This window comes from Pteronotus mesoamericanus, unplaced genomic scaffold (genome assembly GCF_021234165.1).
Source record: "Pteronotus mesoamericanus isolate MK-2021 breed Mesoamerican mustached bat unplaced genomic scaffold, CSHL_Meso_final contig_702, whole genome shotgun sequence".
Lineage (NCBI taxonomy): Eukaryota > Metazoa > Chordata > Mammalia > Chiroptera > Mormoopidae > Pteronotus > Pteronotus mesoamericanus.
The window spans coordinates 3,016,425-3,040,878 of record NW_026555239.1 but is presented as its reverse complement, the minus strand read 5'-3'; the positions used below and the strand labels follow the sequence as shown (position 1 = coordinate 3,040,878).

The window sequence follows — 24,454 nt, the reverse complement described above, 5'->3', positions numbered from 1 at the left end:
ATGTCTGGAGGCACGCTGGTAGAATCTGGTGCTCTTGCTGTTGGGGAGTGAGGAAGAGAACTGGGGGACCATGGGGTGGGAAGGGCTTCCTCCAGCCCTGCCTCCACTGGGGGAGGGCACCTCCAAGACCCAGGACTCCTCCAGCTGCTTCCAGAGGGAGAGCTTGCCTCTCATACCCCCGAGAGAGGTGAGCAGGAAAGAGGCAATGCCTCTTCCCCACCTCTGGGCTCCTGGGTCTTCGAATTTAAGTGGGTTTGGCTTCAGAGTTCCCACCAGCTTCACGGATTTAAAAACTCAGATCCCACCTTTATTACTCTTGAAGGAGGAGGGTGCTGAAGAGTGTGATTACTCCTCTGTGTGGACAAAGAGCCTGAGCAAAGAGCCTGAGCAAGGTGGCTGGGCAGCCAGTCCCAGTGTGGAGGTGGCACGCTCTGGTGTGAGGTGGTACTGAGCTTTGTCTCTTTCCTTGAGGGACCACAGAACTGAAGAGGGATATGGCCCAGGGACAGGGAGGAGGCAGGCAAAGGGGAGGCAGAATCCACTCTTAGGGTCCTCAAGCAGGCCTGAGAGGGGGTCGAGAAATTACCTCTGCACTCAGTTTCCAACTCTTTGGCTCCCAGAAAGAGTTTGAAAGCTGATGTTCAAGGACAAATGAGGAGGAGGAGGAAGCAGGCCCGCTGCCCTGGGGACAGTTACATCCTATACGAAGCTTGAGGAAGCTCAGCCAACAAGGGGAAGTGCACACCCCACATTTCTGCGAGTCGGGAAGGTGGACCCAGGAGTGAAGGAGATTCATTACCTGGGTGGCCACCAGACCTAGGAGGTCCAAGGGCCAGTTTGTAACAAACTTAGGAAAGGGTCCTCAGTCCACTGAACTGGCATGTCAGGGAGATCAGGGAGCTCTAAACAACACTGCTGCCTCCCCTTCTGCCCCAGTTCTAACTCAACACGGCCACCCCAGCCAAAACCCAGGAAACTGGGCGGCAGGCAACCAGGTGGGGGTCCTGAGCATCATTGCGAGCAGCCCCCGGGGGCATCGTGTCTAAGCAGCCACAGGCTCACTGAGAACTAGGAGACACGTGTGTGTGTAAGCGGTGCATGTGTCAGTGTGTGTGATTTTGTGTGTGTGAATGTGTGTGCGTGATTGTGTGTCAGTCTGTAAACATGTGGCTAGTATCTGAATGTGTTTGGTGTGTGATCCTGTGTGTTGAGTGTACTAGTGTGAAGTGAGGGGACTCTGAGGACTTCATCCCTCCCCGAGCATGGTCCCTATGGCCTCCCTATAGCACCGGGCAAACCCAGGAGGTGAAGGCCACCCAGGAGGAGGCAGGTGATGTAGGAAAGGTAGGGGCGTGTTCTGGGGACAAGCCTGTACAAACAGGTGTGAACCTAATGTGACAGGTGGCAGGATCAAGTCTAAACTCCCCAATTCTTCCTCGGAGCCTGTACAGAGCTGGGGAGCCAGACTTCTCACCTCTGCCCTTCTACCCTAGGGAACGCCTGGACGGGACAGGAGAGACAAGGACTTCTCTGGCTCCCTGCCTGTGACCTTCTCCACCCTTTTCGTGTACCCTCTGGCAGCACAATTACCAACAGACAGGTTGACTAGAGCAGAGGGCAAAGGCCAGTCTCTGCTCCTTTTATAAAGAAGGCCCAGGTTGGCCAAGCCCACAGGGTACAGCGAGGGTGCCCTGCCTGGCCTGGTCCTAGGTGCCAGGGGTAGTGAGCAAGGGGTGCCCCGAGGAGCCTGCTGGGCGCTGAGTGAGCATGGGGCTGCTGACGGGGGAGGCTCTGTGGACGCTGGCCGTGGCCGTGGCCGTCTTCCTGCTCCTGGTGGACCTGATGCCCCAGGCTGCCCTGCGCTGGTCTGCACGCTACCCGCCAGGCCCCATGCCACTGCCTGGGCTGGGCAACCTGCTGCAGGTGGACTTCCAGAACATGCTTCACTCTTTTAACCAGGTGAGGAAGGCTGGGGGTGGGCAGCAGAGGCCCTGGGACCCCACCTCACAGCAGACAGTGGGTGGGTGGCGAGTGAAGCCACAGGCTGGACAAGGAGCTGTGCCTAGAGGAGAAGGCAGGTTTGAGGGGCTTCCTGAGGGGGGCATTCGCTCAGGGCCTGAAGGATGGTTCTGATTTTCCAAAGATCAGAGAGGGTGACGGCTTGGAGCCTGGGTGGCGCTTGGCAATGGGTTTGGGTTCCAGTTGGGCTGTGTTTAAATTATGTGAGCTCGAGTCCCTTCTGTTCAGATCAAGGAGAAAGGTCTTGAAAATGGGGGGAGAGGAGTCTGGTCATGAGCCCCATTTAAATGAGGAAATCGAGGTTGAAAGAGGTAGAGAATGGGTTCAACTCTTGTTGCTGTGGGCCGTTGGGCCTCACTGCTCACCGCTATGGACCTCCGTTTCTTCACCGGTAAAATGGGATGCTAACTAGGCCTACTGACAATTTTGGTGACTTTTGTAAAGTCGTAGCTGGAAGGTCTAACAGGCGCTTGAACATATTGATGTGACCTCTCAGGCCACAAGGCCAGATAGAGTCCTTGCACCTGCTCCGGGCTGACGGCCCAGGTGTCCGCCAAGGCTAGGCCATGGGACTTGGCGGGGTGGGGCTTAACCAACACCCTCGACCCTCTGCCTACAGCTGCGGCTCCGCTTCGGGGACGTGTTCAGCCTGCGGCTGGTCCGGACGCCTGTGGTCGTGGTCAACGGTCTGGCGGCGGTGCACGAGACGCTGGTGTACCGCAGCAACGACACCTCCGACCGCCCGCCTATGCCCGTCTATAAGCACCTGGGTTTCGGGCCGCACTCTGAAGGCAAGCGGAGGGGGTCCGGCGGGGACAGGGCCCGCAGTGACTCGGGGCCCGGCAGGCCCAGGCGGCGGAGGGTCCTGGGCGTGCGGTGCCGGGGAGAGTCAGCGGATTTAATGGGGCAGCAGGTGGAGGCGGGCAGCCTGCGCTCAGGGCGCGGAGAAGGGTGTGGGCGGGCCAGCGAGCGGCTCGGTGCGCGAACAGGACCTCCCCGGAATGGGCGGCGAGGGTAGGTCAGCCTGGGTCGAGCAGACTAGGGCAAGACCTGCCGCCAGCAGGGGAGAGCTGGCGAGCGATGAGGCAGACCGAGAGTGGGCCCTGTCCGTAGTTGGCGGGGGTGTCAAGGTGGGCGCGATTTGGTGGGGGTGGCCGGGCTGGTGTGGACGGAGCAGAGACGAGGCAAACCTACACCGAAGAGGGCAGGGCTTGTGGGCCCGGCTCGGGGCAGAAACCTGCCCCCTTCGCGGGGAGGACCCGGGAGGGCGAGATCCAGGTGTGCGGGCAGAGGCGGGGCCGGGCTCGCCCGAGCCAGGCCCGTTCCCGCCCACAGGGTTGGTCCTCGCGCGCTACGGGCACGCGTGGCGCGAGCAGCGGCGTTTCTCCCTGTCCACCCTGCGCAACTTCGGCCTGGGCAAGAAGTCACTGGAGCAGTGGGTGACCGAGGAGGCCACCTGCCTCTGCGCTGCCTTCGCTGACCATGAGGGTGAGCGCGGGGGCTGGGAGGCAGGGGACAGGGGTGGAGGGTGGGCCGGGAAGGAGAGGCGCAGGCGGCACCCTGATCCGCACCGCCCTCTCCTAGGGCGCCCCTTCAGCCCAAACGCCCTGGTGAGCAAAGCGGTGAGCAACGTGATCACCTCCCTCGTCTTCGGGCGCCGCTTCCAGTACGACGACGCACGCTTCCGCAAGTTGCTGGACTTGATGGAGCAGGGGCTGAAGGAGGAGACGGGCTTCCTGCGCGAGGTGCGGGAGACGACAAGGGGTCTCGGGCGAGCGCCGAGGAAGGCAGGCCTCTGCCCTGCAAGCACCGCCCGCCCCCCCCCCCCCGGAAAGGAACTGATAATAGGTAGGGGGGGCTTTCACAGAAAGGGCGTGTGAGAGCAGGAGCCTGAGGGGAAAGGCCTAGATGGGAAGTCGCTGGCAACGGGAGTGGGAGCGGCAGGCCAGGGTCAGCCCGCCCCAGGTGAGAGCTGAGGAACCTGAACCTCCTTCACTAGAGGTCACAGAACCTACGACAGGTAGATTTTAGGTGTATCCTGGCAGCCCAGGCCAGGATAGACGGTGGAGGCCCGCCTGGAGGGAGGAACCTGGTCACTGGGGGCAAGACCTGGGGGGCAGCTGGGACCTGCCTTGTCAAGGGGAACACCTGAGCGCAGCAAAGACCACGCAGCACCCCCACGTGTGGCCCGCACAGGTGCTGAACTTGGTTCCGGCGCTCCTGCAAATCCCGGGGCTGGCTGCCAAGGTCTTCGAGGGGCAGAAGGCCTTCATGGCCATAATGGATGAGCTGATCACGGAGCACAGGGTGGCCCGGGACCCGGCCCAGCCTCCCCGAGACCTGACCGATGCCTTTCTGGATGAGGTGGAGAAGGTGAGGGGCAGCTTCCTGGGACGGAGCCGGCGGGTTGTGGGTTGTACCATGAGGGGAGCCCAGGCAAGGCAGGGCCTGTGTATTACCCAGGGATCTAGCACCCAGGCTGCTGGGTGCACTCTGGGAGACCATTTGGGGGCCTCCTCCTCCTACCCCTGAGCCCACCCTCTCTGCCTGGCCCAGGCCAAGGGGAACCCCGAGAGCAGCTTCAATGATGAGAACCTGCGCATGGTGGTGTCTGACCTGTTTAGTGCTGGGATGCTGACCACCTCGACCACGCTGACCTGGGCCCTCCTGCTCATGATCGTGCATCCGGACGTGCAGCGTGAGCCTAGCCCAGGGGCCCGGTGGGAGGAGAGGGACAGCCTGGGACCCCTGAGCTTGGTTTCACCACAGGAGCTGTAGGCAGAGGCTGGGGCCCGACCCTTCGGTCAGAGTGACCTCCCCCTCCGCATGGTCACAGCCTCCAGAGGAGGTTGAAGGCCAGCCCTTGGGCCTGACCGCTGTGGGGACACTTGTCTGTCCAGGTCGTGTCCAACAGGAGATCGATGAGGTGATAGGGCAAGTACGGCCACCAGAGATGGGGGACCAGGCCCGAATGCCCTTCACCATGGCCGTGGTCCACGAGGTGCAGCGCTTTGGGGACATCATACCACTTGGCTTGCCCCACAAGACATCCCGCGACGTTGAAGTGCAGGGTTTTCTCATCCCCAAGGTAGGCCTGTGGCCCTCCTCGCCCCAGCTCAGCGCCACCACCCATCCGGTAACCCCAAAATGGCCACTGACTGGAACCCAAGCCACCCACTCATTTCCACAGGTGCTGAATGTGCATCCCGGGTGGGTGTGGGGATGAGAACAGGGTCAGAGTCCCCGGTGGAGTGAGGAAGACAAAGATGTGTTGGAGTCATGCACGCGGGCACAGGTGGCAGCAAAGGCAGTCATGGAAGCGCGTCACTTGGCCCCATGGGGACGGACAGGCGTGTTCTGGGCAGTGTGTGTCTGCCCGTGCGTGTTTGGTGGCGGGGGCCCCAGCACCCCCCGGCCCAGACTCCACTCATGTCAGGCCTCTCCTGCCAGGGGACGATGCTTATCACCAACCTGTCATCAGTGCTGAAGGACGAGACCATCTGGAAGGAGCCCTTCCGTTTCTACCCGGAGCACTTCCTGGATGCCCAGGGCCACTTCGTCAAGCCGGCGGCCTTCATCCCCTTTTCAGCAGGTACCAGCTCAGCCCAGCTTGCCGCCCCGTCCTGAGGGGGCTGCAAGGGGTGAGCCCAGGCCCCAGGCTCACTGAGTGCCCCCCCCCGTACCCACCCACAGGCCGCCGTTCATGCCTTGGGGAGCCCCTGGCCCGCATGGAGCTCTTCCTCTTCTTCACCCGCCTCCTGCAGCGCTTCAGCTTCTCCGTGCCCGAGGGGCAGCCCCGCCCCAGCGACCACCCCGTCTATGCCTTGCTGGCAACCCCGGCCCCTTACCAGCTCTGTGCTGTGCCCCGCTAGAGGGGGGTACCAAGCCCCCAGCCCACTCCTCAGCTGGGAGTCCTGATGTACAATAAACCAGTCTGGTGGCTCAAGCCTTAGAGTCCCAAACAGTCCCTTAACCAGCCCCTGGCAGCGATGGCGGCCGCAGCAGCTGCCCCAGGGCCAGCGCCTACCCTGCCTCATCCACCCTTACCCAGCATTCGACCCCACTGGAGAGATGGGTATGCTGAGGCTCAGAAAGTGACAGCTTACCTCGGTCACCTATGGAGACCCAGTACTGGCTGCTGGGGTTGGGGACAGAGCCTGCACAGGGCCCAGCTCCCGCTGGGAGGGGCAAGACTAGGCTGCTGAGAGCTGTCAGTCAGGCCCTGTGGGGACGGGAGGGCCTCAGTGGCGCCGCTCCCCCGGCACCATGGGCCAGTCGCGCGGCCAGCACCATCGGGTCCGCTCCCCCACTTCACCTATGACACCCCAAGGCGGGGAACTCGGGAAGGCTGGGGGCAACGAGCCAGGGGAACACCCAGGCTCAGCCATCGGGCGTCAGAGCTCTCCCTGGGAAGCCTGATGGCAGCCCAGGAGCCAGCTACCTCCCGGAGCCTCTTGGTCACCCCACCATCAAGCTGACTACCTTCCCTGTCCCTGAGGGGGTGCCGACGTCCCAGTCCCTGCCAGGTAAGAGTTGCCTCGCGGCCAGGCTGGAGCTGGAGGCACCAGCCAGGGCTCGGTCCTCTGAGTGGCCAGGTCAGGCCCAGCTCTCAGTGACTTGGCCAGCGGTGGGGAATGAGCCCCTGTGGGCTGCAGGTATGTCTTAAGGACAGGGGTCAAAACTTGGAGGCCACATGGGGACCTTGGAGGACAGCCTGACTCCAGTCCTTGGTCTGTCACTATGCCAGTGACCCTGGGCTTCTGTTTCCCTTCAGCCAGTGAGAAGATTGCACCAGATGGCTGCTGGGTCCTGCCTTCCTTGCTCTGACTCCAGGGCTGTGACCTTATTAGCCCACCACCTGCCACCTGTGCCCGTACCAGCACTGACTGGTTCTGACCGCGTGCACACGGGAGCACCCAGGGTCTCTAATGACTGCCTGCTAATCAAGGCTGGGAAGACCTCCTGATGTCTTTAGTTAACAGCTTAGGGACCCCAGACGCTCAAGGCTGAAGCCCCCCACCCAACAGCATGGCAGCACCTCTGATGGGCCCCCACCAGTGTCTTCTTAACGCCCCCATGCCAGGGGGCTCCCAGCTCTCAGCACTCAGGGAACTTGGTCTGTCCCTTGATGTGGAGTTGAAGGCCAGCAGGGCCCCTTTGGCCTCTCCAGAGTAGCCACTGTCACACCAGGCTTGGTGGCAGGAGGGAGAGCTCCTGCAGCGTGTGGGAGAGGGAGTGCCAGCGGGGCCACACTGAGTCTGTGCACACGCGAGGCCCTGCGAGGAGGCAGTGGGGCCACACAGGCATCACCTCGTGCATTTATTGCACAGCTGTCATCCAGGGTTCTGAGTCTTGGGGCTGTCAGAGGCTGGGAACCAGCCGAGCCAGAGCTTCGGCTGGCGCCCCGCGGGGCCTGTCCTCCTTGCTCTCCACCTCAGAAGCTTCTACAAAACACAAACAGGCGTGCCCTGCGGGTCCCTGGCTGGGAAGAACCTGTCCCCAGGGTTGGGGTACCCGCTGATGGGGGCAGGCAGGAGGCAAGGAGGTCAGCACTGACACAAGCTATCCCTCCAGCCCAGGGAAGGGGACCGGGGTCCCACTGGCCAGGGAGGAAGCAGGGGGCTCATTCAGGAAGGCTGGGGCACCTGGCTGCCTGGCCTTTTCCCCTCCCCAGGCAGGAGGGTCTGAGTGGAGCTGGGCTCTGGGTGACCTCTGCAGGGTCGTCGAGGTGGGGGAGGCAGGCCCGCTGCAGCAGGGTGGGGCCTGCTCACTTACCAGAAGGATACACAGCAGCGCCCTCTCGGACCACTTTATTTCCCTGGGGAAGAAGAAGGGGCCCAGGGCCGCGGTGAGACAGGCTCTATGGTGTGTGTCAGGGGAAGTGAGGCCTCAGTACCTGAGAAGCCGCAGGAGGCTGGGACGCAGACCCAATCTCCATCACAGCACTGCGATGGCCGATGGCCATCATCTTGGGGGGGCCCCAGCCCTCCACCCTCCCTCCTCATGGGCCCCCCTCCTGAATGCCCTGGGGCTGTTTCAGCTGAGACGCCAGGCTTCCTTACCTCCGGGCCGGGGTTCCCCGCCACCTCCTCCTCCTCAGCCACTTCCTTCGCGGCAGGAATGGGGCTGGCCGCTTCCTCCGCTGGGGACCTCACCTCCCCTGCACTCTGAGACTGGACGACAGGCTCCTCCTTGGCGGCGGCATGGCTCAGCCCTCCCGTTGCCTCAAGGGCCGTGGCCTGCCAAGGAGAGGCAGGCGGACATAATGCGGCCGCAGGGCCCGGGCAGCCTCGTCTGTCCCCGTTCTCCACACCACACCTGGGTGTGTGCGGCTCTTTGTTTTCCGAGAAGTCCTCCCCTTCTCAGCTCAAGCTGGGCTGGGGTTGCCAGTTCCCTGGCGGGATCCTGCCGCTGCCCCTGGGACTGACTGCCTCCCGGCCATGAGCGGGGCACTCCTGGGTGTCTCGGAGCTGACAGGAGAGAGCCCCGCCCGGCCCTCTCAGGGGAGACCTCGCACACCTCAGGGGCTTGCTTCTTCCCACTCCTCACTCTGCGTCCCCACAGAGGGAAGCAGCCTCCAGTGGCCGGGAGCCCTTCCTCCACCCTCAGCCCGGCCTCTCACTGTGTCTCTCAAGGGTACCCAGGACAGCCACCCACTCCAGGGCAAGAAGAGTCCCCAGCCCATACCCACCTGAGTGGTCACAGGGTAGCACTTATCCATCGGCCCCCACACTGGCCTTAAGGTCTCGCCTATGGGCTGCATGACAAGGAGAGAGAAGAGGAGGGAAGGCTGTGACGCCTAGGGGCCTGGCGGTGCACGGGTCACCATTACTGCAGGCACGCACAGACGCCTGAAGGCCACCAGGGGTTCCGGAAACCTTCACACAAGCAATAGCTGGTGCCTTTAGAAAGATAAAACTCTGCTTTCATTAATGAAACAGGAAGGGCTTTAAAATAGAAATGTTCAAACATCAATCTCTAATTGTTGAAAAACAAAGACTATGATATGATTATAGGAATGAAAATTCCAAGCAAAGTATACAAAATAAAGTTGAAAAGAAGTATTTCCCAGAAAGAACAGAGAATATATCAGGAGGACCAAGGACTAAACCAGAGATCTTTCTGAAAGCGGGAACAGAGACAACAGACTGGGTGACAGGGATTCTAAAAAAATATTTTCCTTTTTATTTTATCAAGACAACTTCCCAAAGATGAAGGACATGAGTTTGCAGAAGAGAAGGAATCACCAAGTGCCTGCAACAATGGATGAGGAAAACCCCCCCCAGAGTGTCATCAGTGAATTTCAAAACACCGAGGACAAACAGAAGAACCTACAAACTCCCAGAGATACAAAGAAAAAAGTCTGTTTTAAGAATTCAATCAATTTCATCAGACTTAAATATCAACATTTGAAGCCAGAAGACAATGAGGATCTTCAGAATCTGTGGGAAAATCATTTCTAATCTAGAATTCTATACCCAGCCACATTCTCAGTCAAGTATTAATTAAAACCTTTTCCGACATGTGACATCACAAAGACGACCCTCAAGAACTGGCGGCGGTGGGAACCGGGGCTCCCACACAGGAGAGAAGTGGGTCTGGCACCCGCTGGTGTTCTCCTGGCCGAGGGCTGGGAGGGGGGCTTCTGCCACAGGTCCTTGGACCTGGGACATCAAAGGGGGTGTGCAACCCCAGCAGGTGTCCTGCTCACACCATCCTGTTCACGTGTGAGTGCAGAACCACATTCCAGGGACTCTCGCCTGCATCAGGTCACTTGTCCCTTTGGGTTTGCCATGGAGCCCCGAGGTGACCATATAGCCAGCCCACGAGGGGGACAGTGGGCCTGTGTTTTACCTCTTTGCCAGAAACAAAAAATTTCCCCTCACATCCTTCCTCCCTCTCTCTCCCCCTCTCTCCCTCCCTTCCTTCCTCTCTCCCCACCTCCCTCCCTGCACACACACACACACACACACACACACACGTCTGAGGCCAAGGAGCATAACCCCAGGGCATTCCCTCAGCCTTCGGGCCCTGGTGGAGGTGGGCGGGGAGTGGGGGGGGCCCTACCTGCGGTGATTCCCCAGCAAGGTCATGGTCAGGAGCTGTTTTGTCCACAGACCCCTGAAAAGAGTAGCATACCATTCCTGCAAGTAGGTGAAGGATAAATTGTTAAAATATTGAAAAGAGTGATGTAATTATTTTAAAGTGTCAGTATTTACAATATGCCAGAAGTGTTGTACTTTTAACTGTTTAAACTATGAAAGATATCAGGTATTTACTTAAAATGTGTGAGGGGATAGTTTTTCAAAAGGTATGCAAGCAGAGATTTGAAAATCATTGTGATAGGACATGACTAGTTTGTGCGGGTTTTTTGGTCGGTTTATTCGGTTGGGGCAGAGCCAGGGAAAGTATGAGCTTCAGAGTCAGACATGGGTTCAAGTGCCAGCTTCACTAGGAAGGTGCAGAGGGAGGGACGGGAGGAAGGAGGCGGGCCTGGGCTCGGAGCAGCGAGGCCAGCCCCTGGGGAGCAGGCCTGGGGGAGCCCTGGCGGGCAGCTGGGGACTGGGTGGCCCCGAGGGGAGAACCGGTTCCCTGGGTCCTGTGGTCCTCCCAACTCACCGCAGCGCCCAGGCCCTCACCTGCAAGAATGAAGGTTTGTACTACGTACAGGAACTTGAGCCTGGAAGAAAAGCAAGGCTGAGTGAGAGGCTGGAGTCTCATGTGCTCACTGGTGGGTGTGAGCACGGCCCTCCTCCCCAGTCCAGGCCCTGCTGTCCCGGGCACGGCCAGTCACCGCTGTGGACAGAGACAGCCCTCGACTCTAACAGGGCTTGGCCTGGGCTCTCTGCTCACTGCCTGGCCGGACTCTGTGCCTCCACCTACTTCAAAAACCAGACTCAAGAGCCTGGAGTAGACAAGGAGCCCCAGTTCCTCCCTCCCTCCTTTGCTCCCTTACTTATATGCCCGGTCCCTCAGGCCTCTCCAGCCAGAAGGCAGGCCTGACCTCTGTCGGGAGCCAGCAGGCGCGCTCTCGGCGCAGGGCCAGCTCTCCCCCCAGCTCTCCCCCCAGCCCTCCCCCCAGCCCTCCCAAGCCTGCCCTGCGCGCTGGCCTGGGGGAGCTGCCTACCCGGCTTAGAAGTCATACCCCGTGGCCCATATTGCCTCCTCTGGGGCCCCTCCCTTGGGGCAGACAGAGCATTTTGCCATTGCCCACGTGCACACGTACACACGCACATGCACACAGCCATGTTCCATTGTCCAGGACCAGGCCCTTCATCCCAACCCCGAGTCCCCGAGACACCCTACCAGTCAGGGGAAAAGTTATAGAGGTCTATTTTCCCTCCCTCTTTGGCCCAATAGGGGCTTCCCCTTCCTCATCAGCTGGGACACAGTAAGAGGGCCCACCCAAACTGTACCTCTCTCTCTGGCAGCATGTACCGAACGCCATTCTCAGTCTAAGAAGAAAAGACGGGCAGCAGTCAATGCGTCACGGAGCCCAGGGACACCAGGGCCCCTTTACCCCGTGGCTCGCAGGCACCACGGCAGCCTGAGGCAGTCGGGGGAGGCACCTCCACTCACGGTGCTCAGCCAGCAGGTGGCTGGCTCGTCAGGGATGGAGGCCAAACTCAGGATGGGGGTGTAAGCACTAGGACCTTGGGAAATGCTCAGAAATTTCTCCCAAGGCCTCAGAGCCCCCAACCAAAGTTCGTTTCAGCCCTTGGAGCCAGAAGGGCAGGTCCCAGGGAGAAAAATGGGAAAAGGGGGTTGGATAGAATGAAGGAAGAAGGTACAGCTCTACTGAACATTTGGTATAAAATGTCCCCAGGTGTAGGTGATGAATTATAATAGTAAATAATTAAGATTTAAAGCTACCAACACTGTAAAGTGTTTTCTGGGTTCCGCGGCAGTTTGGGAGCGCTGCGGGGAGTGCTGGGGGGACTCCCCCGCCTCCTCAACACGTTCCCTCTGGAGTCCCACCCTCGGCGTCAGGGTTCCCTGCAAACTGACACTGCTGTAAAGTCCAGGTCTCCAGTGTGAGCTGGGCCCTTGATGTGGCCCCGTGAGCCTCTGTTGCCGTTGCCGTGTGAGCGCCCATCCTCCACAGGGACCGTTTCGGAGTCTCTCTCTAAACCTCCGGCCCCCCCCTGCCCCCCTCACTTTCAGCGGAGAACACAGGCACCGTCGGATGGGCGTCCCCTTCACTTTCTACCTCCCCACCCGTGTGTTCTCTGCTTCTCACAGCCATTTCCTCCCCAAGGCAGGAGGCTTCCCTCCCTGCCTCTGAGACCGGCCCCCTTCTGTACCGCATTCCCTCTGGTCTGGACGCCTCGCCACCTGGGTGTTGGGAGAATGAGTGTCCCTTCTCATACATTCAGCCTTTCCTTCTCTAATGGCTGAATATATGCCACTTGCACACATCACTAGTCTCTTCCATTAAAAAAAGGGAAAGCCTTTTCTCTGTTCCCATATCCCTTCCTCCCTACCCCTCACCCCGTCTCCTGGAGACAGCGGTCTGCAGGGGGTACCTTCGCCCCCCCCCCTCGCTCTCTGCAGCCCGTCTCAATCTGTTTCCGTCCCTGTAAGTCCCCAAACTCTCTCACCAACGTTGCCCATGTGCTTCCAGTCACCCCACCCAGTGGGGCCCTTTCAGGGCTTGGCTCACTTCCTTTCTCTGCAGGGCGCAGGGCGGCACAGCACCTCAGTGTCCCCTCCACCAGCTTCTCCGGGGATACTGCTAGCCCCGGGTTCACAATAGGCTTTGTTATTCGGTTGTAATAGTGTGAGGGACGTGATGAGCTTTTTCTGAGAGAGGCCTGGAGGAGGAAAGCAGAGGAATGAGTCCTGAGGGGGAGGAGAGGAAGGGGAGAAGGGAGGTGCCGAGGAGGAAGGGGGGCCGAAAAGGTAGGCTGGGGCCCTAAGGGCAGTTCCCACTTGCTTAGGTGGTTTATTGCCTTCTGAGCCCACTGAACAAACACATCAACCTTGATGACATTAGCAACTTTCATCCTTTGGGCATATCCACGTTCAGGCAGCAGACTCACCTTCCCTCAGGCTCCAGGCTGAGCCTGAGAAGAGCACCCTAAGTCTAGGAGTCCAGAATACAGCCCCTCCCTTTCTCCAGGAGAGTTGTCTCTGGGTGTGTGACATCATGTCTTAGGGGGCTTTATGACAGGACAACCTTTGCCTTTGCACTTTGTCAGCTGCCTCAGGGTGGCTTTAGTCAGAGGCAGCACCTTTGTGGGTATCTCCTTGGTTCCATTCAATGCCACCCACGCTGCCTGAGCTCCTACAATGTGCCAAGCTCTATATGAAGTCCTGTAGGGACATAAAGACACAAAGGTGTATAAAACTCAGTCTTGTCTCATAAGACAATAAGCTTATTTTTTGAATAAAAAACAAGACTACAGCCAGACAATTTCTAAGTGTCATCTATTAATCCAATTAGTGGATTAATAGATGACATCTTGATTAGTGGATTAATAGATGACATCTTCCATCTTGGACCATGAATAATGCCACAGGGATAGAAAGGTAAACAGGACACAGGGTCTGCCCTTGAGGTGCTTGAAGACATCAAATAGACATCTCTGATTCAAGACAGTAACTTCTACCCTCCCCAAATTACCATAAATGTAACCAAAATATAATTACAAAACTAAGGATGTAAAACTAAGGAATGCCTGAGTTTCACATGCACATGAAACATTACCAAGATAGACCATAAAACAAGTCTCAGTAAATTTTACAGGGTTAAAGTTGCCCTGGTCAAGTACCTTGGTTGGTTAGAATCTTACCAATATGCCAAAGCAGCAGGTTCAATCCCAGGTCAGGAGAGGTGCAGGAATCAACCAATGAATGCATCGATGGGTGGAGCAACAAGTAGATGTTTGATGTTTCGCGTGTATGAGGCTCCTGTGGGTTCGTGCTCTCTCTCTTCCTCTCTCTTTCTCTTGCTCTTATTCTCTTTCACTCTCTCTCTTAAAAAGGAAAAGATTAAAATCATTTTAGGTATGTCCTTTGACCACAATAGAATTAAACCAGAAATCAGTAACAGATCCCTGGAAAATCCCCAAATATTCAGAAACTAAACAACACATCTTTAAATAATATATGGGTAAAATTAAATGTCAAAAGGAAAGTTAGAATGTTTTTTGAACTGAATGAAAAGGAAAACAAGTCAAAATTTGTGGGATGTATGCTTTGGCTGGTGTGGCTCAGTGGACTGAACACCAACCTGCAAACCTAAAGGCTGCTGGTTAGATTCCCAGTCAGGGCATGTGCCACGGTTGCGGGCCAGGTCCCCAGTTGAGGGTGTGTGAGAAGCAACAGATCTGTTTCTCTCACACATCGATGTTTCTCTCCCTCTCTTTCTCTCTCCCTTCCCCTTCTCTAAACATAAATAAAATCTTTTAAAAAATGTGTGGGATTCAATTAATGAAGTACACAGAGAAAAATTTATAGCACTAAGATACTTATATTAGAAAATAAAAAGTCTCAAATCAATGACATCAGTTTCTACCTTAAAAAAGTAAAACTGGAGGAGCAAATAAAACTGAAAGTAAGCACAAGAAAGGAAAGAAAAAAAGTGGAATTATGATCTTAATTAACCAATTTCACCCCGATAAATTTAATTTAAAATTAATTAATTAATTAAATGTGGTATAGTAGATAGGAATTAGTAAAACAATAAAGGTTATTTTTAAATCTAAAAGAAGAAAAAAATGAGAAAAAAATCAATAAAACCAAAAGGTGGTTTTGTGAGATTAGCAAAGTATATAATCCTGTAGATAGAAAAGACTAGAAAAAAAGAAATAAGACACAAATGATCAATATCAAGAGTAAGGAAGGTGACATTGATGTTGATGCTATAAATATTAAAATGATAATAAGGGAATGTTTTGAACAACACTATCCTAACAAGTGTGACAATGTAGATGAAATGGACGAAATCTTTGACAGACACAAAGTACTAAAGCTCATGCACGCAAGAAAAAATATATAACCCAGAAAATCCTATATCTGTTAAAGACATCGCATTTATTTAACTTTCCCACACAGAAAACTTCAGGCCCAGCTGGCTTCACTAGTGAATTCTACCAAACTTTTAAGAAAAAAATAATATAAATTCTACACAAACTCTTCCAGAAAAACAGGGAATACTTCCAGACTCATTCTATGAGCGAAGCAAAACCAACAAAGATGAAAACTACAGCTCAACATCCCTCATAAATATAGATGCAAATATTATTAATGAAATCTTATCAAATTGAAACCAACAACATAGAAAAAGGATAATACATCATTACCAAAGGAGTTTATTCTCAGGAATTCAAGGTTGGCTCAGAATTCAAAAACTAATTCATCATATTAACAGACTAAAAAGCAAAACCATATGATTATCTCAACAAATTCATAAAAAAAACAGACAAAATCCACAACTGCCCCTGAAAAAACTCTCAGGCAATCTCAGCAAACTAGGAGCAGTTAGAAACATCCTCAGCCTGATGAAGAACATTTATGAAAAATGTAGTGCCAGCCCCGGCCCAGTAGCTCAGTTGATTACAGTGCCATCCCCATACACCAAGGTTGCAGTCCCCAGTCAGGGCCCATACAAGAATCAACCAATGAATGAATAAATAAGTGGAACAAAAAAACCAATGTTTCTCTCTCTCACTTTCAAATATATTTTTTTAAAAAACAGAGACCTAATAGCAAATACACTCAATAGTAAAATGCTGAATGCTTTCCCCCTAAGTTCAGGAATAAGGCCAGGATGTCTGTCTTCATCATGTCTACATAACCTTATACTGGAAGTTCTGAACAGTGAACTAGTCAAGAAAGAAAAGTAAAAGGCAACCAAGTTGGAAAGGAAGAAGTAAAATTGTCATTATTTGCAGACAACATGATTGTGTATAAAATTCTATGAGGTCATCCAAAAAGCTACTAGAGTTTAGCAAGGTGAAATGACATAAGATCAATATATAAAAATCAATTATATTTGCTGTGAACCTAAAACTGCTCTGAAAATAAAAATAAATTGTATTTCTCTATAACAGCAATGAACAATTGGGAAATCAAATTTTTCAAATACCATTTGTCATAGCATCAAAAATATGAACTCCTCTGGGGGAAACCTGGCAAAAGATGTTTGCAAGACCTGTACACTAAAAACAACAAAATGGTGCCAAAGAAGACCTAAATAAATGAAGGTCTATACACTGTGGTCATGTATCAGAAGATCCAACATCATTAAGACAACAATTGCACTCTCAAATTGATCTAAAGATTTAGTGTAATCACAATAAAAATCCCAGTAAATTTTTGTTGAAATCAATATGCTTTCTAAAAAAAACATATTTTTAAAGTTTATAAGGAAATACCAAGAATTAGAATAGCCAAAAAAACTTTGAAGAAAAAAAAAGAAAGCTGGACAGTAATCAAGACAGTATGTGATTGTTGATGTCAAGATAAATGAAACAGAATAGAGTCCAGATATAGACCCATATATTTTCAATTGATTTTAGACAACAGTACAAATGCAATTCAGTGGAGGGACTATATTGTCTTTTCAATAAATGGTCAAGGAACAATTAGATATTTTTACAGAAAAGAATGGTCTTTGATTCGTATCTCATACCATATGCTAAAACTGACTCAAAATTGATCACAGATCCGAATGGAGAATTACAACTGTAAAACCTCTAGAAGAAAACACAGGAGAAAAATCTTTGTGACCATGGATTAGGCAAATATATCTCAAATATAACACCTAAAACATAGTCCATGATAGAAAAAAAATTGATAAATTGGACTTCATCAAAATTAAAATCTGGTCTTTCTAAAAATACTGTTAATAGAATAAATAGAAAGGCAAGCCAAAGAGTAGGAGAAAACATTTGCAAATTTTTGTTTTAAGTAACAATAAACATGCTAGCTGGAAACTAGCTAGATTTTTGAATAGCTGAACAACTGAAATATGATCTGTCCATATTACAAATTCTTTCCCGAAATAAAATGAAACAGATCTATAATGACCTGACAGAATGATCTTGGAGACACTTAGTGAAAAAGACGAACTACAACACAAAAGGTATGGGAGGATTCACACACACACACACAAACACACACACACACACACACACACACACACACACCCAGTATGTACACACACACACACGTCCTCCCAAAAACCCCAGTTCACAAACTCAAATATGCAAGAAATAGTGTGGGAGGATTCACACACACATACACACATACACACACACACCAGTCCCCACACACACACACATACACACCAGTCCCCCCCAACACACACACACTAGTCCTCCCAAAAACCCCAGTTCACAAACTCAAATATGCAAGAAATAGTGAAACAGCACATTTCTTTATTGTTAATTAAAACAAAAATTTTAACTCCAAGTTGAGACTCATCAAGTTGGTGGGAAATGAATCCTAAGGAATTGAGGCATTACGGCCCCTCAATTCCCTCACCCAGAATTTTGTCCAGATTCCAGGAGCGTGCGCATTGCCAAGGCCTAAGAGGGCAAGAACTATGTCTCCATCCTCTCTCTGTCCTCTATAGTTGGCTCAATGGATGGCGGAGAACATTGTGCAGGGAATGGTTGAGAAATGTATGCCACAGTCACATGGGTGAGTGGCAGGGTTAGAATCCCAGATCTGGGTCCACTACTCTGTGCTCCTGACGTCTATGATTTAGATCCATGCTTTGTAGTAGCTGCTCCTCCAGGCAGCAGCCTGAAGTGATAAAGTTATTTTCAGGGCCAGCTTCCTAAGCTTGCAATCCGTGAGGTGACACAGGGTCCTGTGCTCAGAAGGGTAATATCAGAGAACTACTGGAGGCAGGACTTTCACCTTTGACTGTAGGTAATAAGAGAAAGGCATTCTTCCTCCCGTGGTGACAGTGTGTCAATGCTAAAGCCTTAGGGGGAGAAGCAGTAATGTAACACTCCTACCCTGGCCAACCAGGGAGTTACCAGGGGAAGATGGGGGTGGGGGTGAGCTGGAGCTCCAACGCCTGCTCATTACTATGCAGGGCCCCCAGCCCTTAGTGTCACCCAAGGCTGAGTGGGGAACCTGGACTTCTACCCTTGTTACAGTAACAAGGAAGTTTTTCTACTTCCCCTGCTAGTGTCAAAGGAAGCCAGCTAAGAGAGAAAGTTTATTTATTTATTTTTTTAAAGATTTTATTCCTTTATTTTTAGAGAGAGGGAAAGGGAGGGAAAAAGAGGAGAGAAACATCAATGTGTGGTTGCCTCTCATGCGCCCCCCCACTGGGGACCTGGGCCACAACTCAGGCCTGTGCCCTGACTGGGAATCAAACAGGCAACCCTCTGGTTCGCAGGCCAGCACTCAATACACTGAGCCACACCAACAAGGACTAGAAAAGAAAGTTTAAGACCCAGAATCTCAAAACATAATCCCCAAAATGTTCAGGTTTCAATAGAAAAAAATCACTCATCATACTAAATACAAAGAACATCTTAAACTGAATTAAAAAAAGACAGTCAATAGAAGCCAACAACGAGATGACAAGAGATGACAGAATCATCGAATAAAGATTTAAGGCAGACATTATAAAAATGCTTAAACAAGCAATTATGCACATACTTGAAACAAAATAAAAAAATAGTCTCAGCAGAGAAACATTAGGTATAAGGAAGAACCAGATGGAAATTTTAGAACAATAATCAAAATAAAAAGCTCAGTGAATGGGTTCAAAACCAGAAAAGAGAGGAAATAACCAGTGAACTGGAAGATAAAAACAGATTTACTCAAGGGAGGGGGTGTGGGGGGGCGGGGGGGGGCAGGGGGGGGGGGGCAGGGGTGGGGTGTGTGTGTGTGTGTGTGTGTGTGTGTGTGTGTGTGTGAATCTTCCCAAATCTTTTGTGTTGCAGTTCATTGGAAATTACTCAATCTGAACAACAGAAAAAAAATAGATTGAGGAAAAAATGAACAGAGCCTCAGGGATGTGTGGGACTACAAAAAGATCAAGCATCATGTTGTCAGTCTTGGAAGAAGAGTAGAAAGAGGGTAGAGCTGAACAAATACTGAAAAAAAACTTTCCAAATTTTGTAAAAGGCATGACAGACACAAGAAGCTGAACAAATCCTAGGGAAGCTAAATTCAAACAAGTCCACATGAAGTTACAACACAAACTTCTGAAAATTAAAGTAAAGAACTTCTGAGAGTAGCCGATACTCTCAAGAAAAACAATACCTTTATTTTGTCATTCAAAACCAATTTGAATGACAGCTGATTACTCATTAGAAGCCATAGGGGCCAGAAGGAAGTAACACACATTTTTTTTTAAGCATTAAACTGTCAACCGAGACTCCCGTATCCAATGAAAATATCCTTCAGGAATGCTGAGGGGAAATCAGGAAATCCTCAGATTTAAAAAAAAACACAACAACAACAAAAAAAACACACCTATGAGAATTTTCCACCAATTGACAGGTTCAACTGACTTTTTAAAACGGTGCAAAAGCTATTGAGTGGAGGAATGCTGGCTTTTCAACAAATGGTTCTGGAGTAATCACATAGCCATAGGCAAAAAGAAAAGAAAAGAAAACAAAAGAAAAGAAAAGAAAAGAAAAGAAAAGAAAAGGGGGAGGGGGAGGGGGAGGGGGAGGGGAGGGGAGGGGAGGGGAGGGAAGGGAAGGGAAGGAAAGGAAAAGAAAAGAAAAGAAAAAAAGGAAAGAAAGGAAAGGGAAGGGGAGGGGAGGGGAGGGGAGGGGAAGGGGAGGGGAAGGGGAGGGAGGGGAGGGGAGGGGGAGGGAAGGGGAAGGGGAGGGGAGGGGGAGGGAAGGGAAGGGAAGGGAAAGGAAGGGAAGGGAAGGGAAGGGAAGGGAAGGGAAGGGAAGGGAAGGGAAGGGAAGGAAAAGAAAAGAAAAGGAAAGAAAGGAAAGGAAAGGGAAGGGAAAGGGAGGGGAGGGGAGGGGAGGGGGAGGGGAGGGGAGGGGGAGGGGAGGGGAGGGGAGGGGAGGGGAGGGAAGGAAAAGAAAAGAAAAAAGAAAAGAAAGGAAGGGAGGAACCTTGACCTATATCTAGTACCTTTTACAAAAATTACCATAACTAAAAATGGACTAAGTACTTAAATGTAAAACATAAAAGTTTGTTTTTTTTTTAAATCACAGAAAATCTTCTGGACTTAGGACCAGGCAAAGGGTTCTTAAATTTAAGAACGATAGCACAATCCATAAAAGGAAAAAAAAAGATAAATTGGCTTTCATCAAAATTAAATACTTTTGCTCTGTGGAAGACCCTGCTGAAAAGATTAAAAAACAAGCTATAGAGTGGGGAAAATATTTGCAAGCCACGTATCTGACAAAGGACTAGTATCTAGAATATAGGGGATTGGCAAAAGTAGGTTTACAGTTGTAAGTATGCAAAATAGTTTATTCTTATATTATTTATTAATTATTGTATTATTTTCCACACAAACAACTGTAAACCTACTTTTGTCTACCCCATATAAAAGAACTCTCAAAACTTAACAGGTAACCAGATAATCTTATTGGCAAATGGGCAAGAGACATAAAGACACTGCAGAGAATATAAGATAGGAAATAAGCATGTGAAAGGCTGTTTAATATCATTAGTCATTAGGGAAATGTACATTAAAACGAGATAACCCTTCATACCTATCAGAATGGCTAACAGAAAAAAAGTTGCTCTACCACATGCAGAAGAGGATCTGGGAAAGCTGGATCTCACGTAAAGACTGCTGATAGGAATAATGGTACAGTTGCCCTGGAAAACAATTTGGTAGTTTTTTAACTAAATATGCAACAAACATATGATCCAGCAATTATGGTCCTGGGCACTTATACTAGAGAAATGAAGTCTTACATTAATGGTAACCTGACATACAGTTTGCAACTGATATCAGGGACTGGTTCTAAATTCTTTTCATGATATACCACATTGCCTTTAGTTCTATGAAGGATATGTACTTTCTTATTGTACTGGCTTTCCCAATTTTCTAAAATCATTGTTTTTAACAAGGACAAATAAGACATTTTTCTTTCTTAAGGTGAGGAGGGCAAGAAGATATCATTCAAATACTATACTGGACTTGCCCTGACCAGTGTAGCTCAGTTGGCTGGGCATTGCCCTGCAAAGCAAAAAGTTGCCAGTTCACTTCCTGGTCAGGGTCCATGCCGAGGTTATGGTTCAGGTCCCTGGTCAAGGCCTGTAGGCTGAGGCGACATTGGCCCGTCAATGTTTCTCTTCCTCTCTTTCTCCCTCCCTTCTCCTCTCTCTAAAAATAAATTTAAATAAATTTAAAAAATGGACTTTACACATTTGAAAAATCAGAGACCATATATTCCCATAGCATAATTGACATATAATTTACATACCATAACATTTATCCTTCACCCACTTAGGTGTATAAGTCAGTGAATTTTAGTATATTTACAAAGTTGTGCACTGGCACCACAAAGTAATTTTGGAGCGCTTCCATCAGCCCAAATAGAAACCTCACGCTGCATTTACTCCTCGATTCCACTCTCAGCCCTTGACAACCCCTAATCTACTTTCTGCTTGTATAGATTTGCCTTTTCTGAATGCTTCATATAAATAGAATTATACAATATGTGTTGTTTTATGTCTAGCCCTTTTCACTTAGCCTAATGTTTTCAAGCTTCATCATGGGTGAAGAATATTCCACTGCATGGATGTACCATATTTTGTTTATACACTTTTTTTTCCTTTTCCTTCCAGTTAATGAACTTTTGAGTTGTTTCTATTTTTGGCTATCGTGAATAATGCTGCTATGAACATTCACATACAGGTGTCTGTGTGGACAAATGTTTTTATTTCTCCCACGTAGATATCTGGAATTGAAATTTCTGGATCACATAGTAAGTCTACGTTTAACTTTTTAAGAAACCGCCAGACTTTTCCAAAGTGACTCCACCATTTTATATTCCCATTGTCAGTGTATAAGGGTTCCAATTTCTCCACATTCTCACCAACTCTTGTTTTTTTTTAATTCTAGACATCCTAGTGGGTGAGTGGTATCTTCTGGTTTTGAATTGTATTTACCTAATGACTGATGATGTTGAATGTCTTTTCATGTACTTATTGGTCATTTGTATATCTAATTTGGAGAAATAGCTATTCAAATCCTTTGCCTACTTAAAGAATACTTTAATTTTTATAGTAGTTTTAGGTTCACAGAAAAATTGAGTGGTAAAGTGCACAGACTTCCATACACACCTTACTCCTCCCCTCCCCACACATGCGTTCACAGCCTCCCCAACGTCAACATCCCTCGGGCTAAGTGATACATTTGTTATAATGACTGAACCTACACTGACACATAATTGCCACCCAAAGTCCATAATTTACATTAAGGTTCACTCTATGGGTTTGGACAAATGTATAATGACAAGTATCCACCGTTATGGTATAATAAAGAATGGTTTCACTGCCCTAAAACCCCTCTGTGCTGCACCTATTCATTCCTTCCTCCTCCCAGCCTCTGGCAACCAATGACCTTTTCATTGTCTCCATAGTTTTCCCTTTTTCCAGGATGTATCATACAGCTGGAATCACACAGTTTGTAACCTTTCGATGGGCTTCTTTCACTTAGTGATATCCATTTAAGTTTCCTTTGTGTCTTTTCATGGCATTATAGCTCATTTCTTTCTAGCGCTGAAAAATGTCCTATTGTTTACAGGTACCACTGCTTATTTATTCATTTACCTTCTAAAGGACTTCTCGGTTGTTTCCAAGTTCTGGCAATTATGAATATAAACATCCATTGCAGATTTTCTGTGGACATAAGAATGTTTTGCTTTGTTAAGAAGCTGCTACACTGCCTTCCAAAGTGGCTGTATGATTTTGCATTCTCACCAGCAATGAGAGAGTTCCTGCTACTTTACATCCTCAGCAGCATTTGGCATCACCTGTGTTCATTTTTAATTAGACTGTTTGTCTTTTTATTATTGAGTTGTAAGAACTTTTTATATATTCTAGCTACAAGTCTCTTATGAAATATAAGATTTAGGAATATTTTTCCCCAGTTTGCAGGTGGCCCTTTTCTTGTTTTAATGAAAACGAATATTAAACACTAAATTCATGATAATGGTTACACTTATCAGGAGGCAGGAGCATGGACAAGGTTAGAATTGCACAGGTCGTATAGTTGCTATGAGAGGTAGAGCAGAGACTCAGGAGCCACTACCTAGGAGGTCTGAACCCAAAGCTGTCAAGCAACTTAGTCTGTATCTCAGTTTTCTCATCTATAAAATGAGTATAATATTTATCTCACAGGTGTGTTGTGAGGCTTAAACAAGTTAATGTGCAGAGAGAACTTGAAACGGTAGTTACCAGGTACGCAGCATGCTTTATAGAAACCTTAATTGTACTACCATTTCTTAAGTTAGCAACTGGGGTTCAAAAGTTTTCATTTTATTATCATGTTTTTTCACTTATTGTGTGACCTGCTTTCTTTTGCATAATTCATTTAAACGTACAAATACATTTTAAAATAAAAGGAGAATAGAATTCAAATTTTTAACTCTTTAAAGTGGGGAAGACTGGGGCTAAGTGCAGGGCCACACCCCGTGCCGGCCCGGGGCCCAGAGCCCAGCTCCGCCTGGGGCCGCTGCTCCTTCCCCGACACTCACGAGGTACCTGTGGACCGCACCTTGGGGAAAGACCCCAACCCCGGGCAGGAGTCAGGGGAGGCGCAGAGGACCTAACGTGGCAAGTGACCTAGACTCGGCGCCACCTCAGTTTCCTCACCTGTAAAATGGGGATGCAAACGGGGCCCACCTGACCTATGCGATTAAAGAGGGCTAGGTAACTACCAAGTGCGACTCTTGTCATGTTGGCTGCTATGTTTCCCTTCACACTTCCAGGCTCTCCACGTTCAAAGATACCTTCCCGGGCTGTGGGAAAAGCGCTGAGAAGCAAAGGGCAGGAAAGCGCGTTCACAGCTACACCGCGCTTCGAAAGAGTTGATTTATGGTGGGGTAAAAACTGCAGAGAAGCCGCAGAGGGGCCACGCCGGCGTCACGGGCCGTCCAGGAGCCATTACCTGCCTCAGCCGTCACCTTGGAGCCCGGGGCCCTCGCCTCGGGAGCTGACCGAGAAAGCTCTGCGAAGCCTGCACGCCAACGGGCGCTTCCACACGAGCGCCGCCGGACGCCGCGAGACCAGGCGGCTCGACGGCCGGGAGCCCGACACAGGGCCGCGGCCAGCCTGGGGCCCGAGCGCCCCCTGGCGGCGCCGCGGGGGGCCGGGTAGGCCCTCCCGCCGCCGAGCTTGCGTTTCTGTAGGCAAGTGTGAGCAGCCTCCAGCCGATTTTCTCCCTCCCAGAGATCGAGGCCTCCTGGCCAATCAGAGGGCCCAGAGCCCACCTCTCGTCCTCCCGTCCACCCATCCAGCCGTGGAGCTT

General features: G+C 50.7%; 2 protein-coding genes across 3 annotated transcripts; one reads left to right on the top strand and one right to left on the bottom strand.

Moving 5' to 3' along the window:
• Window positions 1-1,493: 1,493 nt before the first annotated feature.
• Window positions 1,494-5,965, top strand: LOC129077874 (cytochrome P450 2D14). The gene is made up of 9 exons (XM_054582469.1): window positions 1,494-1,959; window positions 2,639-2,810; window positions 3,355-3,507; window positions 3,604-3,764; window positions 4,216-4,392; window positions 4,576-4,717; window positions 4,920-5,107; window positions 5,470-5,611; window positions 5,713-5,965. Exons 1-9 carry the CDS (start codon window positions 1,768-1,770, stop codon window positions 5,889-5,891), a joined length of 1,506 nt encoding a protein of 501 aa, XP_054438444.1. The 5' UTR covers window positions 1,494-1,767; the 3' UTR covers window positions 5,892-5,965.
• A 1,291-nt stretch (window positions 5,966-7,256) lies between these two features.
• On the bottom strand, window positions 7,257-24,329 carry LOC129077876 (uncharacterized). Of its 2 annotated transcripts, XM_054582470.1 has the most exons (11): window positions 24,095-24,329; window positions 13,815-13,997; window positions 13,062-13,335; window positions 12,683-12,833; window positions 11,436-11,474; window positions 10,659-10,699; window positions 10,087-10,163; window positions 8,711-8,776; window positions 8,082-8,258; window positions 7,795-7,837; window positions 7,257-7,463 (listed from the first exon to the last, which is right to left on the bottom strand). In XM_054582470.1, the coding sequence occupies exons 3-11, from the start codon at window positions 13,168-13,170 to the stop codon at window positions 7,381-7,383; spliced, it is 786 nt and encodes a 261-aa protein (XP_054438445.1). In that variant the 5' UTR covers window positions 13,171-13,335; window positions 13,815-13,997; window positions 24,095-24,329; the 3' UTR covers window positions 7,257-7,380. The 2 variants fall into 2 exon arrangements, with proteins under 2 accessions (XP_054438445.1, XP_054438446.1); XM_054582471.1 differs by lacking the exons at window positions 12,683-12,833; window positions 13,815-13,997; window positions 24,095-24,329 and having other exon boundaries at window positions 13,062-13,192.
• Between the last annotated feature and the right edge of the window lie 125 nt (window positions 24,330-24,454).

Excerpts from the sequence above, each read along its gene's own strand:
- LOC129077874 (XM_054582469.1), top strand. The coding sequence starts at position 1,768 with ATGGGGCTGCTGACGGGGGAGGCTCTGTGGACGCTGGCCGTGGCCGTG. Across the intron at positions 1,960-2,638 it reads TGCTTCACTCTTTTAACCAG|CTGCGGCTCCGCTTCGGGGA; the intron begins GTGAGGAAGGCT and ends CTCTGCCTACAG. Across the intron at positions 4,393-4,575 it reads TTCTGGATGAGGTGGAGAAG|GCCAAGGGGAACCCCGAGAG; the intron begins GTGAGGGGCAGC and ends TGCCTGGCCCAG.
- LOC129077876 (XM_054582470.1), bottom strand. The coding sequence starts at position 13,170 with ATGATGTCACACACCCAGAGACAACTCTCCTGGAGAAAGGGAGGGGCT. Across the intron at positions 10,164-10,658 it reads ACAAACCTTCATTCTTGCAG|GAATGGTATGCTACTCTTTT; the intron begins GTGAGGGCCTGG and ends ACCTACTTGCAG. Across the intron at positions 7,464-7,794 it reads CGCTGCTGTGTATCCTTCTG|AAGCTTCTGAGGTGGAGAGC; the intron begins GTAAGTGAGCAG and ends TGTGTTTTGTAG.